General features: G+C 44.9%; 1 protein-coding gene across 10 annotated transcripts in view; it reads right to left on the bottom strand.

The window, feature by feature from the left end:
• The window catches only part of ANKRD13A (ankyrin repeat domain 13A), a 41235-nt gene that overhangs the window by 9066 nt on the left and 13121 nt on the right, over positions 1–19048 (bottom strand). For 6 of the 10 annotated variants that reach the window (XM_084995588.1, XM_021074290.2, XM_021074291.2 and 3 more), the window contains exons 2-10: positions 17119–17251; positions 15394–15518; positions 11876–11921; positions 9693–9836; positions 8680–8869; positions 4661–4727; positions 3267–3348; positions 1935–1996; positions 766–896 (exon numbers count right to left, since the gene is read on the bottom strand). In XM_084995588.1, the coding sequence (XP_084851714.1) occupies positions 766–896; positions 1935–1996; positions 3267–3348; positions 4661–4727; positions 8680–8869; positions 9693–9836; positions 11876–11921; positions 15394–15483 (812 nt within the window). In that variant the 5' untranslated portion in view covers positions 15484–15518; positions 17119–17251. Of the gene's footprint in view, positions 1–765; positions 993–1934; positions 1997–3266; positions 3349–4660; positions 4728–8679; positions 8870–9692; positions 9837–11875; positions 11922–15393; positions 15519–17118; positions 17266–19048 lie in introns of all 10 variants that reach the window. The other 4 variants (XR_014826941.1, XR_014826940.1, XM_084995587.1 and 1 more) reach the window with 3 other exon arrangements.

Genomic DNA, 19048 nt, shown 5'->3' on the forward strand with positions numbered 1-19048 from the left:
AAAAAAAAAGGAATTCTTTTTTTTTTTTTTTTTTTTTTTTGTCTTTTTAGGGCCGAAACTGAGGCATATGGAGGTTCCCAGGCTAGGGGTCGAATCAGAGCTGTAGCCACCAGCCTACACCAGAGCCACAGCAAGGCGGGAACTGAGCAGCATCTGCGACCTACACTACAGCTCACGGCAACGCCAGATCCTTAACCCACTGAGTGAGGCCAGGGATCAAACCCAGATCTTCTTGGATGCTAACTGGGTTCGTTAACTGGTGAGCCACGACGGGAACTCCCCCTGTCAAAAAAGGAATTCTTACATCCAATCTATATTTTCTTTGGAGAAGGGCTAATAATAAGATGGGTAATCTACTGTTAGTTTTCATTAGATAAAGTAATTTAAAATTTTTTATTTTTATTTTTTGCTTCTAAGGGCCACACCTGCGGCATCTGGAAGTTGCCAGGCTAGGGGGTGAACTGGAGCTGCACCTGCTGGCTTACGTCACAGCCACGGCAATGCAGGATCTGAGCTGCATCTGTGACCTACACCACAGCTCATGGCAACGCCGGATTCTTAAGCCAGTGAGTGAGGCCAGGGATCGAACCCGCATCCTCACTGAGACTATGTCAGGTTTTTCACCTGCTGAGCCATGATGGGAACTCCTGAAATTATTTTTAAAGGAAGGGAACAGAAAGGAGGACCAAACGTGACACCTGAAAACTGCACAACTTCTGAAACAAAGATTCTATAAGCTGAAAATGGCCACTGAATTGCTCTTACTTTTGTGTTCTAATCGTCAGCTCTTTGGGCCTTCCGATGTCCCTGTCTTTCAGATCAAACTCTTCGTTGAAGTACTCATCTGGAGTGATGGCTGTGGGGTTGTTGGCGGTGGCACATTCTGTGGTGAGGTCCTGCCGAGCCAGAACTCAGGGGAGTGAGAAATGCCAAATGGTGCAGACAAGTGGAGGCCTACGGCACCCAGCCTCTGAGGTGGACATGTTAACCAGCTACAGAGCAGGAAGTTCTAGTCATTAACATTTTTTTATTAAGTTACTGCACAGAATAAGAAAATCTACAAAGGTGTTACCAAACTACATGGCCAAGTCTAGTGGATTTCTCCATTTCAAATCATTTTTCCACTCTCCTTCACCTTTTTATCTCCTGATTATAGAAAGGAAAAAGACAGAGAGACACAGACAGAAATATCTGAAAGCACATGAGATCTGGAAGACTGGGAGTTCAAGTTCCAGCTCTGTCCTTCTCTAGCCTGTGACATGGAAAAGTCATTTCATTCTCTGACCCACAGTGACATCCACTGCAGCAATTCCACAGAGGTGGTGTGAAGACTGAGTAAGAAAATGTTTGTCAAGGTACTCTATTAAAATTAAAAATCCTGAATCCTTATTGCAATTCCATTTTTATAAAGCAGTCCTAGGTTTTTTGTTTTTTTGGGTTTTTTTTTTTTGGTCTTTTTGCCATTTCTTGGGCCTCTCCCGCAGCATGTGGAGGTTCCCAGGCTAGGGGTCAAATCAGAGCTGTAGCCACCGGCCTACGCCAGAGCCACAGCAACATGGGATCCGAGCCGAGTTTGCAACCTACACCACAGCTCACGGCAACACCAGATCGTTAACCCACTGAGCAAGGCCAGGAATCGAACCTCCATCCTCAATGAATTCTAGTCGGATTCATTAACCACTGAGCCATGACGGGAACTCCAAAGTGGTCCTAGTTTAAAGCAGGGCAGAAAGCACCTGATTTCCATAGTCAATGCCTGGCTCTAAAATCTTTATTTTCAAAGACTCATTCTCTTCCAAAAGAACATCTTGAGCTCCAGCTAGGGAGTGTGCTTTAGCCTGTAGGCCTGCTCAGGATTCAATACATGCCTCCACAGCACAGAAAACTACTCATCTTCTGTTAAACCGAGCTGGAAGCTCATGGCATCAACTTACCCCTTGGGCACCAAACTGGTGTTCCACGGTTCCCAGCAAAGACTCCAGTGGGTTTCTGTCCGCTATAGGGTGGGGGAAGGGAGGTGAATGTTGAATATTATACCTTACTTAAAATGAAAGAAAGAGATTTTCGGCCTACCTTCACACTTCCCCATTGTGCATTAGGAACTCTGTTACAGATGGGTCAGTAAAATCATCCCCAATAACCCCCAGATAACTTATCCTTTCCAGGACACTTTTTATTAGGATCGCTAAACTGGATGAACAACAATTATAAGAATCAAATCAGGAGTTCCCATTGTGGCACAGCAAGAACGAATCCAACTAGGAACCAAGAGGTTGCAGGCTCGATCCCTGGCCTCGCTCAGTGGGTTAAAGATCCAGCATTGCTGTGGCTATGGTGTAGGCCGGCAGCTATAGCTCCAGTTTGACCCCTAGCCTGGGAACCTCCATATGTCGTGGTGCGGTCCTAAAAAGACCAACAACAAAAAAAAAAGAATCAGAATAGGAGAAAGAGTTTGGATTTAGGTACAAGCCAGGTCTGGATTCCAACCACACGTTGGCTGGTGACCTCTCATATGTCCGAGGCCTCAGTTTCCTCATCTGTCAAACTGGACTGATGGGAACAATGGTGGAAGTGGCAGGGGTTAACAACAGCTGCAAGTTTACCCCACACCACAGGCCCCAGTCTCAAGGCTTCCATGCAATAACTCATCAAATCCTCCCAATAACCCTAAGACAGGTCTTAGCACTTCATTTCACTGCTGAGGAGACCGAGGCACAGCGGGTAAGTAACTTGACCAGGCCACAGAACCAGCCCTGGGCCAGCTGGGATAGGCCAACCACATTCTGGCCATGTTTTGGCTCAGAGCCTATGTTCTGTCTGAATCTCCCATTGTGATAGTTTGTACAAAATCACTCATTTCAGTGATAAATATTCTCCAATATCCTGATCTACATTTTTGACCAAATCCAAAGATTGTTCTTTGTAACACATAAACAAGTCCTTGTAAATGGCCTTATTTACAGCTGAAGCCAATTACGGGGAAGCACCTCCAAGAAGGAATCAGACTAAGGAAAATTTTATAAAAAGGAAATACTGGATTTGCATGAGCTGATCACATTAATCCCCATATATATACACACATTATATTTTTGCTGAACTCATGGCATGTGGAAGTTCCCAGGCTGGGGATAGGACCCATGCTGCAATTGCAGCAATGCTGGATCCTTAACCCACTGAGTCACATGGGAACTTCCTAACCCCCATATTTAACAAGGCCAACAATGGCTCTCTCTAGGATTAAAAAAAGGGGGAAGGAGCGAGGGTACCTTTATATCTCTTTTTTTCTTCCTCAGTCAGATGTTCTGTCCGTATTTTGGTTATCACGCTCACATTGTTCACTGTGTAAACCTTGAAAGATGTGTGCAAAAGGAAACAGTGACACAGGGAATCAAAGTTCAACACGTAAGCACAGCAAAAGCAAGAATGCGGAAGCCAAAAAAAAAAAAAAAATCCAGCAAAATAAAAATGAGAAATGGTTAACATTCATTAGGGCCCTTCAGAGAAAATACACAACTACCAACTTAGAAATGCATCAGCAGTTACTTTGCATCTCTGACATTTTTAATTACCCCTGAGGAGTTCACAGTGACAGGCCGCATCTTCCTACTTGTCCTTCTTGTGGCTAAACACTCTCAAAATTGGTCCTGCAATTTAGGCCTCCCAGCTGGATGTCTACTAAGGTACACAAACCTGTGTCGCGTTCTTGCCTTAACTTGTGGTCATCTTATAGTAAGACTGACTTAGACAGCCATCTGCTGGGCAGGAGGAAAAAGGATGGGACACAAGGTTCTCTACACAGTAAGATTTAGAGAAAACCAGCAAGCCACTTCTTTAAAAGGTATTCCATATATGGACCAAAAATTATTTTAACTGCCAGGGCCAATGCTCTGTTTTCAGGGTTGACTCAGGAATACTGGGATCAGGAACATCAGATATCACGGTTAGAAGAGAATTAACTATACATGCCAAGCGTGGAGTCCCAGTGTCCAAAGACTCAGGACTCGGACGCAGCACTGCAACAACTACGCTAAGTGCATCTTGCTTTCTCTGCTCACTGAGAGGTCACCAGAGGCCCTGTAGCTCCTGGCAGCATCATCGTGAGCCATCACTCCCTGGTGCACTGCAGGGCTAGGGAAAGGCCAAGAAACAATTTTCCAGCTGACAAGATGCCAGATGACTCAATCGACCGTCTCCACTATGACAGCTGTTTCCCAAATTCATTGACTTCAGGTAAGTGGGTTAGAAGCCTACTGGTTACAATTAGGCTGACTGAAAATGTTGGGAGACTCAGAAAAGCTGCTTTACAATACATGTATTTTTTTAACCCACTCAGGTCATAAAAAGAAACATTAAGTCTGATCCTTTCCTTCTTCCTTTCTTTTAAGAAAGGAACTGTCACTCCCACCAGGACAACTGGTACCTGGACTCACGTCTCTACAACACTGATTCTCTTTGGCATAACGAGAGGCCTCCTCAGGACATGTTATTCCATTTTCTGACAGTCAAGTGTGATATAAATCCAAGTAAGAGACACACGAGACAGAACTTATTCCCCAGAGCACCTCCATGGCACAGATGCATGACAAAATCTGAACAGACTCCTCATTTGCATAGAAGCTAAATAGCTATATTAAATCTTATTTTAAGAGTTTCCTTTTACCTTTGCTTCGTAACCATTAACAACTTCTGCTTTATCTGTCCTCCAGCCCCAGAATCCGGATTTAGTTCTGATAAAAAGTGAACACCACAAATTTCTACATGTACAATATGCCATTCAGATTTATCCCTGCAGCCTTTATAGTTTTTTCTTTTTTCCCCAGCTTAGGTTAGTGAAGGACACTTGGAAATTATGGTTCTGTTGGCCACAAAGGGATGTTATTAATGACAGATGGCTCAAGCCTCCCCCACCCCCTCCCACAGCTATTAATCAATTTGCCTCACCCCTGGCATAGAAAGCCTCCACTCTTGGCTTCTTTACAAAAACTGCCAGCAGAGGCAACAAAGGTGGTGACATTTACAGGACAGCTGTCCTAAAGAACTGAGTGGAGATGACCAGCATCCAAGGGCTGGCCACTGGGTGGCTCCTGGGTTAGTGCATCTGTGTAGGTCATCCCAACTCTAGGCACTGACGTTGGCGGCTCTATCCCTGTAAGCAGCCGGATCTCGAGGAATTCTCACAACAGTGAGGCACGGACCATCCTGCTCCTCGGGAGAAAATGCTGGGGCAGGAACCCGTCACTGTGGAGGGAGGCTGGTGGAAGCCATCAGCCTGCACAATGGCTTGAGGGTCATGCGCTTTGTCGGGGTCGATGCAGCAGGGGCACAAAGCATGTCAAAAGCAGTTTTCCAGCCCAGCTCTGTGGAACTGCTTTTATTCTTTTATTTTCTGCTTTTTAGGGCAGAAACATATGGATGTTCCCAGGCTAGGGGTCTAATCGGAGCTGTAGTCACTGGCCTACGCCACACCCACAGCAACTCGGGACATGAGCTGTGTCTGGGACCTACACCACAGGTCACAGCAACGCCGGATCCCCCACCCGGAATTGCTTTTAAAGTAGCCCAGCGTTTCAGCAGCAGCTGCAGCATCAGTAACATGCCTGCACATCCAGTTACTCAACTCAATGTGGTCCTGGAAAATAATGCACTTAGGAACCAAAAGCGGCCAAGAGGCTCTGATTTGTTTTCAAAGCAGCTCTCCTTGAGAAATGCTACCACTTGTGGGGGACCCCTGCCCAGACTGCCCCTTTGTCTAGGACATCACATCCTCGCTCCACTGCGACCGCTGCACTTGGCTCTGCGGCGGGCAACTGCCTGCCTCCTGCTCCCACCTGGAGTGAAGCAGGACACTACGAAGGAAACTTCAAGAACGGTGGTGGGGGTGCGATTATCTGTGTGTTGTGTTTCCAAATGGTCTGCTTTTCTTTGAACGGGATTTGGTAAATGAAGTCGGTCCAGACAAGAGTATGAGGAGTTTTACATGTGTACTACAGCCCATCAGAGAAAGAAGGCACCAGAGCTTTGATTTTCCATTAGTTATCCACAATTAGTGTCATGTGACCCATGGAGGGAATGAGGCATCCTAAAGGGATGATACCAGGTGCCAGCCATCTCTAACTGACATCCCAGAAGCAAGATAACAATCCTGGGGGGTAGGGAGTTAGGGACCACAGCTGACAGACTAATAAACCCAAGTTCCCCTTTAGTCAGCAACCAATGAAAATTGAGATATTCCTTTCGGTGAAGGAATTCAATACTTAGTTCCTGTCTTTCAGTAAGTCACCTGATATCTTGGCATGGGAAATCATCGCTCTCAGACACACCGTCTTCCAAGGGACCAGGGGATGACTAGGTCTGCTCCATTCTGTCCTTGGTGGATGCTGAGAACACAGAGCCGCCCCTTCTCCTGGGAACCACAACTCTCCTCACTCACCCACATCTGATCTTTCTGCAATTCTGGCTGCTCCACCTCCTTCCCCATGTCCATTCTCTGATAGGTTAGTTTATTAAACACAATGTCTACAACCTATTTTAAAAGCAAGATTCTAATAACTCCTTGGCTCCTTGATTAGCTGACTACACGCAGAGGCATCTCAAAATGACAGGAAACCCAGCTTCCTCCTTTGCCATTTTCAACTCTGCCCATCTCCACTGAGACTAGCATATCAAAGGCCACTTAGTAGATGCTGGCACCTGGAGGCCACTACACAATGTAGAGAAAGGCTCAGAGGGTGGTAGGAAATGTTTTGTTTAAGGTTGGCAGAGCAGAATCTTTTAGAGGAGGGAGGGAAAAATCCAAACTGTGACCAGAAAGCACATATCTGCAGGTCAAAAACTCACAATGGGAAAAGTATTACTTTGCAAGCACCAAGCTCCCAGTAACAGAGTAGAAGAAAGAAATGGATAAAAAAGACTATCATAATGTAACAGACACATAGCCTCCAAATTTAATTGGAAGAATGCTTGCTCACACGTCAGGTAAGAAGCTGGCAAGCACAGTTTCCTACCTGCAAACCCCATCCTCAGGAGTGGCTCAAGCCCTTGCTGGAAGCATGAGAAGCTCACTGAGTACATATTTCTGAGCACCACCAAAAACAGCAGCTGCCTTCCAGAAGTTCTCTTTCAGCAACACACTCTTGGTTGCAGAAGGAGGGTTAGTCTGAACTGTCTGGAAACCCTGGGACCAGAGGACTACAAAATGCAACTTAGTCTCAGTACAAAAGAAACGGGCTGCCATTGCCTATGCTCTACTGGGTAATGGCCAGTAACCATCACACCCTCTGTAAATGACACTTCAGAGCAAAGGACGCTTACGGCTCTGCTGGTGAACTAGAGGGAACAGTGGCTCTTCTCATGACATCTAAGATTTCATCTCAAGATTCACTCTCTTTCTCCTTTCAGCTGAGGAAATAGAGGCCTGGAGAGATTAAGTTGCTTGCTCAGAGCCACAGTTCGCTGCTCTATCGCCAGGCTCCTCCAGTTCCATCTATGCAGCTAGCCGCAATGGGGGGCAGGCTCCCCATCTCCCAGCTTTACCGAAAGAGCCCTAAGCTGGTGTGCCCCCTGGTCTGCAGAGGCAAATGCCAAAGCCTAGAGGTGTCTTCCAAGACCCTTCCAGATAAAGCCACAGTCAGTCCCTAACCCTCGCTGTAACTGGAAGACAGCAGCCATCACCTGGTGAGGCAGGTGATAGGGGACTGGCCCTGCCCTGGTGCCACCCAAAGCAGCAGCATACCTGGCATTTTCTCTTCTGCTCCCAACAAATACCCTAATTTGCACAGCCTGATCTTAATTGGGGGAAGGGGCGCTTAAGTCTTAAGTTGACTAAATAGAAGACTCTCTGTTTTAGTAATACATTTTATACTGGAAACTAAGAAGAGAAGAAAGAGAACAGTTAATATATTCATTAAGAGAAGAGAAAGAGAACACTGTCCATGCTGGCTCAGGTTATGCTGCTTTGGCTCACAGAGAGCAGGATGTGACATCCTAGGCAAATGCTCAGGGCCCTACAGACTCCCTCGGTTCTGCGTGTTCCACATGGGAGCACAGGGCTAATGGCTGGGACAGCCTCCACCTTCCTTTCAGAGGCCCTCCTTGCATGGATTGGTCCAGAGATGGTGTCTCATCTGATTAACTGAGGCACAGACCTCCCCAGAGGTTGCTCCAGATAAAGTCTGGAATGAAACTGAAACCCCTCCACACTCCTGCTCTAAACTCTTAGGCCTCACAGGGAAGCAGGGCGTGGACGGGGGGAACCACGATCAACTGTATAGTAAGTGTGAATCTCACAACTATGAGTAGAACCATATTCAATACTGGATGGATTCTACCTTGGTAACTCCAAGCTCCATGGTTTGGGGCTGGTTCGGGGCAGGGGCGGGGGGGTGTCTTGTGGATTGCCATACACAAAAATAAAATTCAAGTAAAATCCATCAGAAAGGGCCCATAAAAGAATATAAGGACATTTCTCCAAGACTTAACCAGTGTGCTATAAAAATGATAGAGGATGTCGGCTATGGTTTCTATTTGGTTAGAACAGAGATCACCTCCACAGCCCACTAGTGTTTATTATGCCACATTAGAAAAATTCCAATCCACCCACAAGTTCCAATTAGTGCATACATGCCACTAAAGATGGCAGTAAAGGGATTAGACATGAAAATGCAGAATCTGAATCCGTACCTTTCAAAAGCAATGTTTTTAGTATCGAGGCTGGTGTTAATGACTGGGCTTGTGAGCCGCCTCTCAACCTCCCTGCCTTTTGGCTTCATCAAGTCCAGAGTGAGGCGCTCCATTTCCTGGGAGAGGTCAAAGTGTTCGGTGGTGACCACTTTGTCATCGTGGTTGACCTCCATCAACTCCGCCCAGTTGTCTGTCAATGGAAACCAGGGCATAACTAAGCACAGTGCAAGGGAGATGCAAAACCAAGGAAGCTTCGTGGGTTAAACTACATCATCTTTCACACTTCCCCTCCCAGGTGCTATCCGATAAAACCTAAAGACTATTAGTGATTACCTACCTCCCCAGGGGTGATCTGGCCAATTGTCCGCAACTTAGAGGAGGCTCTGGGCCAACTTCCTCAAAAAGGCAGACTTTTAAAATAATTTGCATTCTTTGTTAGCAACATATTTCATCTGTGTACTTCTTTAAGTATATGATGACATAATTAATATCAATTATTTATGCACAACATGGGGTTAGCCGTGCCATTTCTCACCCTCATAAGGCGAGTCATGCCCGGTTATGGACAGAATATAAAGAGATACAAGACAGAGTCTTGTACTCAGAGGTTCAAGAAAATAAGACAGACATATGGGAAGAGGGTAACGGTGTTGGGTGGTAAATGATATGTGCAAGAGGACTATTCAGACAAGAAATAAGATACAGGAATTGAAAGCTGAATGACTGATAAGAACAACAACAACCACAATAAAACATACCCTGACAGGCTCAGATGAGGCATATAAATGTGAACACTTTCTTTTTTTTTTTTTGGTTCCTTGGCACTTCCTGCCACTTCCCTCAGTGTGTGGAAGTTCCCAAGCCAGGGATCAAACCTGAGCCATAGCAGCAACCAGAGCCACAGCAATGACAACCCTGGATCTTTAACTCCCTGTGCCACAAGGGAACTTCAATGTGAATACATTCAGATGGTTAAAAAGCACTCTGTAGCTTATTACAACAGAACCACTCACCTTCTCCCTTAAATATAAAACTCCGCCTCCCTCTTATCCAGCTCATGTTCTCAAATCCCAGCAATGTGATATCCACACGCAGCTTGGCACCACTTTTCCAAATGCGACAGACATCATTTGGGCATATTCTGGAAACCAGGGGCACTGGAGGAGAGAAGTGTACTACTGAGAAAAGCCCGCCAGCCAAGCAGAACAGCCAGGCCCAGGGAATCAGGACTCTTGACTTTACTGAAAGGACAGGCCTGGCAAGATGGTAACAATCACACAAAACTGGACTTGGCTCCCACAATGAAGATATACAAAGTCATCCTTAAAAAATAAAAACAGACCTTCTGTTCTTTAGCTGTTTATAAAAGTACAAATCCATGTCCTGTCCAGAGAAAACTCTAAATGAACTTCCCAAGAGAATTCTCAGGCCCAGAACGAACCCCTCTTATGGACCACCATCAGGGCTAGAATGCGTCCATCTGGCTGTCCTCATTCACATATGCTACTCTCACCATCTGGCTGCAGCCCACCACACAGTTATCATGCCATTCAAGACAGCAAATGTCTAAAATACGCTGCTTTTTAACAAAAGCTGAGATCAGAGTGATTACGTGCATTAAAAAGAATTTCATTTCATAGAAGAAGATGAAGTTCTCTTCTTCCATATACTTTCTGCTTCACTTAAATGTTTCATCACAAATATGACTTCTCGTCTGGAAGGGAAGTTGGAGAGTGAAAATAGCTAAAAATTTGGGAGTTAGAAGTTGTCATTAACTGATTTATAAGAAACAAGAAGAACATCTAGAAAAATTACTGTCTGTCAATTTGCCTTACATAAGATTTTGGAGAAATACATCCATTTTGTGAAAAAAAAATATATATATATGTGTATATATATATATATATATATACACATATATATTCATCTCATCTTCTTCCTTAAAAAACAAGTTTAAAAGAATCAAGTTGGGAGTTCCCGTCATGGCGCAGTGGTTAACGAATCCGACTAGGAACCATGAGGTTGCGGGTTCGGTCCCTGCCCTTGCTCAGTGCATTAACGATCCGGCGTTGCCGTGAGCTATGGTGTAGGTTGCAGACTCGGCTCGGATCCCACGTTGCTGTGGCTCTGGCGTAGGCTGGGGGCTACAGCTCTGATTTGACCCCTAGCCTGGGAACCTCCATATGCCGTGGGAGTGGCCCAAAGAAATAGCAAAAAGACAAAAAAAAAAAATCAAGTTGAATGACATCAGGAAATGAGTAACTGAATTATGTTAAATCTACTTACTAAGATTTTAGCCATTTAAAGTGATTTTTTTTTTTTCCCCAGGCCAGGGGCTGAACCCATGCCACACTGGTGACCTGGACCCCTGCAGTGACAATGCCAGATCCTTAACCCACTACACCACAAGTGAACTCCTAAAGTTGTATTTTTAAAAACTAAAAATATGAAATAAATGTCAGATATAAGTGACAAAAGGAGACAAGATTGTCTACATATTATATTTATGAATATTTGGGAGAAAAAGTCTTTTGCCTTCAGGAAAAGATTGGAAGGAATACACCTAAAGCATTAACAGCGGTTGTGCTCAAGTGGGACTGTGAGTGACTGTTTTCCCTTATCCTTTTTTTCCCCTGACCATGCCCATGACATATGGATGTTCCCAGACCAGGAGTCAAATCTGAGCTACATCTGCGAGCTACACCACAGCTGTGGCAATGCCAGATGCTTAACGCACTGAGCTGGGCTGGAGATTGAACCAGCAACACCACAGAGACAACCCACTGCACCACAGAGGGAACTCCTCCCTTATTCTTATTTATGCATCTCCTGGATTTTTTAAAAAAATACATATAGGGAGTTACCACTGTGGCTCAGTGCTAATGAACCCAACTAGTATCCATGAGGATGCGGGTTTAATCCCTGGCCTTGCTCAGTAGGCTAAGGATCCAGCATTGCTGTGAGCTGTGGTATAGGTCACAGACTCAGCTCGGATCTGGTGTTGCTGTGGCTGTGACGTAGGCTGCCAGCTGCAGCTCCGACTTGACCCCTAGCCCGGGAACTTTCATATGGTGCAGGTGCAGCCCTAAAAACCTAAATAAATAAATAAGTTTAAATTTAAAATACATACAACTTTTACAAAGGAAAAATAAGCTTATATCCAATCTACATGCCTTCCAAGCTCAATGCCACTCACCCCAGCTGGTGAATTCCCATTTCATCTGCACGTAGAAATCTGGAGCCTAAAGGACAAAGGTTTAAAATAAATTACCCTTGGCACCATTAACTAAACACAAACATAGTCAGGGTTAATAGGGTTGTTTAAGGGAAAAAGAACAGAGAAAGTAAGAAGAAACATAAATTGTAAACCCATCAAACCTACTGCTTATTTTATATTCAGGCTGTTATTTTATCTTGATATAAAATATGTCTAGACAGTTAATAAGGTTAACTGCAAGTGACAAGGTTGGAGGGAGATAAAAGTCAAATCTGATTTAGGGGCTAGCTGGGTTCCTACATAACAGCAAATGAGCCAGAAGGATGGGCTCAAGCACTGCCTCTCGACCTGGGTCACAGGCTGGTCCAAGCAGAGAGAAAGGAGTGTGGACTCCATCTGTCCTACAGGGAACTTGACTATAAATGGCTTTGTGTGCTGGGACGGGCTTCATGTTTACTGGACCACCCTGAAAAACAAGAGGTTTTGGGACATCACTGCCTCCAGGCAGGTGAATTTTCCCTCCACTTAACGGAAGACTTTTGCCCCTACTTTCCTCTTACATCTGGTGTATTTGGATTTTGAGGTTTCACACTACCACAGCATCCCTGTTTAGGATGATTTTCTGACCTACCACGACTTCCTACAGAGAAAGAGAATACACACCTATTTTATTTTTTCCTTTTCTTTTTGGCTGTGCCCAGGGCACATGAAAGATCTCAGGCCAGGGGCTAAACCACCTCACCAGGGCAGAGACCTGAGCCACAGCAGTGACAATGCCTGATCCTTAATCCTCAGAGCCACCAGGAAACTCCAATACACACCTATTTTAAAAACAATGGATACAACATATCCAGAAATAGAATACGGAATTCCTATAGAGAAATGCTAGAAATTCCAATGATGGGGTGAAGACATTCCAAGGGGCAATGGATAAGAAACGTAGACATGTAATAAGGAGATGCCATTGAAAGACAAGCCATCAACCATGGCCTCTGGTGCCACCAGCACCAGGCCATTGGTGGGCTGTCTACAACCTCCAGCAGAGAATACAGTGCAATGCAGTTCATGGCTATGGATCAATACAGGTAAAAAAAGAAAATCCTTTACACTGAATTTTTTGTTTGTCTTTTTAGGGCCCCGCCTGTGGCATATGGAGGTTCCCAGGCTAAGGGTCAAATGAGAGCTGTAGCCGCTGGCCTGCACCAGAGCCACAGCAACACAGGATCCGAGTGACGTCTGCAACCCACACCACTGCTCACGGCAACACCGGATCCTTAACCCACTGATCAAGGCCAGGGATCGAACCTGCATCCTCATGGTTACTAGTCAGATTCATTTCTGCTGAGCCACGACGGGAACTCCCTACACTGAATTTTTTAAATGTGAGTAGTCATGTTAAATAAGTCATCTTCTGCTTTGTCAAATGGACATATGATGCTTTTAATTCGTCCTGCAATAAGTTAGATAAGAAAACAATAAACCTATGTGATCTTTGTGCACTCAAACATACACCTATTTTACTTTTTCCTACTTTTTTTTTTTTTTGCATTGCCTGCAGCATATGAAAGTTCCCTGGCCAGGGATTGAACCCATGCCACAGCAGCGACCCAAGCCATAGCAGTGACAATACCAGATCTTTAACCTGCTGAGCCACCAGGGAACTCCAACACACACCTATTTTTTTATTTTGCTTTTTTGGGCTGCACCCACGGCATATGGAATTTCCCAGGCTAGGGTTCAAATCAGGGCTACAGCTGCTGGCCTACACCAGAGCCACAGCGACGAAGATTCCAAGCCATGTCTACAACCTACACCACAGCTCTCAGCAACACCGGATCCTTAACCCACCGAGCAAGGCCAGGATCAAACCTGCATCCTCATGGATACTGGTTGGGTTCATTATTGCTGAGCCACAATGGGAACTCCCAGACCTATTTTAAAAACAGTGGATATGAAAAATAAAATAAATAAATAAATAAAAAGGAGTTCTCGTCGTGGCGCAGTGGTTAACGAATCCGACTAGGAACCATGAGGTTTCGGGTTCGGTCCCTGCCCTTGCTCAGTGGGTTAACGATCTGGCGTTGCCGTGAGCTGTGGTGTAGGTTGTAGACGAGGCTCGGATCTTGTGTTGCTGTGGCTCTGGTGTAGGCCGGGGGCTACAGCTCCGATTTGACCCCTAGCCTGGGAACCTCCATATGCCGCTGGAGCGGCCCAAGAAATGGCAGAAAGGCAAAAAAAATAAAAATAAAAAATAAAAATAAAAACAGTGAATACAAGTTAATATTTCATGGAAGGTTTCTTTGTAGTACCTGAAAAATGAGTATCTTAGGCAGGAGTTAGCTTAAATGTCAGAGAACTATTTTTTTAAAGAACAGGGCACAGATAACAAGCAGTGATTGTCTTACAGCAAAGTTCTTCCTTTTCTCAAAAGAACTATTCATTTTTCTCAAGAAATATGTAATGCCATTTTTTTCTAGCAAATACCTTTGGAAATATTTCAGGGAGTGTACTTCTGAGTTTAAACTGAGAATAAATGACATGAAAACTGAATCACTGGTACTGCCACATCTCCAGCTGCCCCATGAATATTGCACATGGGTGACCAATAAGATGGTTACTGCAGGTGACAAAAATTATCTGAAGAACGGTAACCATCTTCCTAAGCAATCTGAGACCCTAGAAGTAAAACTTTTTAAGAAAGTTCTCCAAGTGCCCACATATTTTCATTCACAAGACAGATAAACTGCCCCAAAGCCAAAACTAAGTAAGTTAAGGCAATGGATTACATAGCAGTCACAAAATACTAATAGTGAGAATGAAAGTGTTGTTAAGAAGAGTTGCACATAAGGAGTTCCTGTTGTGGCATAGCAGAAACAAATCCAACCAGTAGTCATGAGGATGCAGGTTCGATCCCTGGCCTCACTCGGTTGGTCGGAGATCCAGTGTTGCCATAAGCTGTGGTATAGGTCGCAGACACAGCTCGGATCCCGTGTTGCCGTGGCTATGGTGTAGACTGGCAGCTGTAGCTCCGATTCGACTCCTAGCCTGGGAACTTACATATGCCTGGGGTGTGGCCCTAAAAAAAAGAGTTGCACATAGACTTCTGAGTCTCAACAGGCCCGAAAATCCCTGTCTAGTAACCATGTTCATTACAATTTCCCCAAGATGACCTGAGCTCGGATGCTACTTTTAAGAAAACAGGCAGCTAGACAATTAATTGTTTGATGTCCACTTGTCTTAAGTTATAACTTTTAAATAGCACTTAAGAGAGTAAGTCTAGTGACCCAGAAACTTAATTTGTAAAAGACTTCATTTCACAAGTTGGAATAGCAAGGAATAAAGCTTTACGGTACAGCATAGAGCTATATGGTATTCAATACATCGTATTCACGATTCATAAAACTCTCTAGGAAGGCGCTCGAGGATGTCAGACTGTGTTTCCAGCTGCCGTGTCAGCACTCAACTCAAATGATGGCATTGGCCATTTTTATGGCTACCTCAAGAATCTTCCGGAGCAGCTCAGGAACTCCCTCCAGGGCCATGGTCGTGTTGTGGTAGTCTCGGTGCTGAAGAACTGTGTACACCATCTCGGGATCGCCAGTGCTCACGGCCTCGTGTAAAACTGGAAGGCAAAAAGGTGAAGTTTGATCACCCAGTATTCTCACACTTTCTGACAAATTCCAAAGCCAGTTTGAAAAGTATCTGTGTGGACAAAGTTCCCTCCTGGTTCAGCGGGTTAAGGATCCTGTGGTGTTCTTGCTGCGGCTCTGGTTGCAGCTGTGGCACAGGTTCAATCCCTGGCCCAGGAACTTCCACATGCCAAGGGCATGGCAAAGAAAAGAAAAGGGAAGGGAAAGGAAGGGAAGGATCTACGTGGATCAAAGGCCAACATTTTCTTCAAGGTGGGACAGAGGGTACGGTCCCACCTTAGCTTTATGACCATGACTCCTTATTTCTAGCTCTTACCTAACTGAGAAGAGATGAGAACAGAGCACTCTTAGCCTCTTGATCATCCTTCTCTACCCTCCCTTCTCCCACCACTGGCTCCAAAATCCTGAAAGTGTCTTCAGAGCTGGCTTTAATTGTGCGATCACACAACTACGGTTATGTGGAGACAGGCAGGTAGGGCTTGTGTTGTGTGTATCCTTGCTCAGTCAACTCAGAATTACTCTGACCAACAGTACGAGAGCTTGCAAAACAAATGCCAGTACCTCCCTGGAAAAGGATACTACTTTTCGCCATAATTTCTTTTTAATTTTGTCTATCTTGGCATTGCCGTGAGCTGTGGTGTAGGTTGTAGACGCGGCTCGGATCCCGTGTTGCTGTGGCTCTGGCGTAGGCCAGGGGCTACAGCTCTGATTCGACCCCTAGCCTGGGAACCTCCATATGCCGTGGGAGCGGCCCAAAGAAATAGCAAAAAGGCAAAAAAAAATATTTTGTCTATCTTGTTGGATTCGCTGGAGTTACCACCACATTCTGCAGGGGAAGTCTGGCCTCCTCATTCATGTCCGGTGCATGAGAGCTGCTATTTGGCTGAGGAATCACCCTCAGCCCTGGGCTTTTGGTACAGGACACAATTCGGACTACTGTGCAGACCAGCCAGCAGAACCCGAGGCTGTTGTCTCCTCACTGGGCACCACATCCCAAGAGACAAAGAGCCTTAAGACAAAGATGACTCTGAGGACAATGAGGATTGAGACGGGCCTTTATTCAGAAAGAGAAAATGATGCAAGAGACAAGACAGTGGAGTAGAAGGGCCTTGCGAATACACCAAAATCACAACAACTTGCTGAACAACTATCGATTAAAAGAGACTGAAACTTAACAAAAAGGATATTCTACAACCAAGAATATAAAGAATATACCTCGGAGTTCCTGTCATGGCACAGAGGAAACAAGTCCAACTAGGAATCATGAGGTTGTGGGTTTGATCCCTGGCCTTGCTCAGTGGGTTAAGGATCCAGCGTTGCCGTGCGCTGTGGCTGCGGACTCAGCTTGGATCCCATGTTGCTGTGGCTGTGGTGTAGGCCAGCATCTGTAGCTCTGATTTGACTCCTAGCCTGGGAACCTCCATATGCCACGGGTGCAGCCCTAAAAGCAAAAGAAAGAAAGGAAGGAAGGAAGAAGAAACCTCAATGAGGCAGTAGGAGGGGCACACTTCTGATAGAATCAGAAAGAGAAATGAAATTAAAGGCTTTCAATTATTTTATAAGTATACTTGCCTGTCCATCCCTCGCGATTTTCTTTTGTGACATCTGCTTTGTGTCGGAGCAAGACTCTAGCAGATTCCAAATGTCCCAAAGAAACGGCAAGGTGCAACAAGCTTCGACCTCGTGGATCCAGAGCTTCCACGTTCTGTAGAGTAAACACTGGCATTTATATAGTTGGATATATTATATAAAAATGTGGAAAGGGGTTTGAGAGATTATATTAAGTGCAAAAATTTTAAATAGTATTTGCACATTCATAGCAGCAATATATGGAGACATGAATGCTTTCATGCGGGCATGACTAAAACGTGAACCTGGGGCCTATAAATAAAGATGACAGTTACCGAGTTCCTTTTTCTATAAAGTTAAGTGCCTCATAAATAAAAATTGGCTATAGGCCTCAGATCATCAAACACAACCTTAAGCACAAACAGCACTCGACACAACAGCACTCAAATTAAGTCTAAATAAGGCCAAAGGTCTTTCATGGAAAAGCAACCACCCTATGACACAGAACATGGGGGAATTCTCCAGCACATATCAGCATTCTCGTCTAGAACAGGAAGTGCAGGACTTTAATCAAAACTGAAAGCACAGAAGAGAACTCAGGTCAGAATAAAATGACATTCTCTAGCTGGATTCCCACCAAAACACCACTCTCATTATTGTTTTGTTTTGTTTTTTTCATTATTGTGTACTGAGTTTCAAGTGCCTTGAAGTAGCCGCACCCACGGGTCCCACCAACGAGTGTGACCTGCCAGGGGTGAGTGTGGACTTATTTACAGATGAACGTCCATTTCCCATGCTAGACACATTGCCCGTTGGGCTTTGGCTCTTCATTCCTCTTCTGTCCCCCTTTTTGGCACCTGCCCTGGGTCTACAGAGCCAGATGGGGGGTTCCCTGATCCCAGTTCAGTCTGAAGGACTGGGTGCTGCCTTCCAAAGACAGCTCTGAATATTCTTCCCAGGACACAAGAAACTGACATGGGGCTTTGGAATATAAGACTTTTAAAGTTGATATAATACTGCTTAGAAAATGTGCTTTTTCTTTATTTGAGATGCTAGCTGTTGTACAGCCTCCAGAGATATCTAGGACTCTCCACCATCAGCCATGGGAAAGGAAAGTAAGCAGGACTGTGGGTAAAAACTACTATCCAACAGCTACTGGACCTCCCTATTTGGCTCACTGTATCATGGCTACTGTGAAGTAAAGACAAGCACTGCTGTTGAGGAATAAGACAAGTGGCTAGAGATATTCTGCTAAGTGAACACACACGCCCTCCTGGACCAACCCCAGGCCTTGGTGTTCTCTCAGGCACTGAAACGCCAACGTGTCTCCTGGAACGGTGCCCATGCCACCTCCTGGGACTCCCTGACTTTTCCCAAGGGGTAGGGCTTGTTGATCTCCCCAAAGAGAACTCCAAAGATAGGATCCAAGTCTTATATTTCTTAGCTTTTGCCACCCTAGTCTGTAATTTGCATTAGACGATTGTTTTTTAAGTAATATGAGTTAAAATTATTAACTTAATTGAAGCTTAGCAGGAAAGAAACAATTAGCAAATCCAGTATTTTCTTTCACGTCTGTTATAGAAACTGTTTTTCTTTTTTGGCTCCACCCAAGGTATTTGGAAATTCCCCGGTCAGGGACTGAATCCAGTCTGGAGCTGTAACCTACACCACAGTAGCAGCAGCAACGCTGGATCCTTAACCCACTGCACCATACTGGGAACTCTAGACACCGTTTTCTTACTCAACTAGTTTAGTCTAGTACATGAAAGGTGCTAGGTTTAGCATGCTGCCTGACTTAAGAGATGCTTAACAGTATTTATGTAAAAGGGGAAACTCTACCTACTTCAATTCACACCCCAGAATAAAACTAACAACTCTGGACTTAAGGATTAATGCTCAGGCTCCTGGGCAACCATTAGATATGATGTATAAA

Source organism: Sus scrofa, chromosome 14 (genome assembly GCF_054392235.1).
Source record: "Sus scrofa isolate SSC_HxYL_T2T_F1_AM1 chromosome 14, Sscrofa_HxYL_maternal_Yorkshire_Landrace_v2.0, whole genome shotgun sequence".
Lineage (NCBI taxonomy): Eukaryota > Metazoa > Chordata > Mammalia > Artiodactyla > Suidae > Sus > Sus scrofa.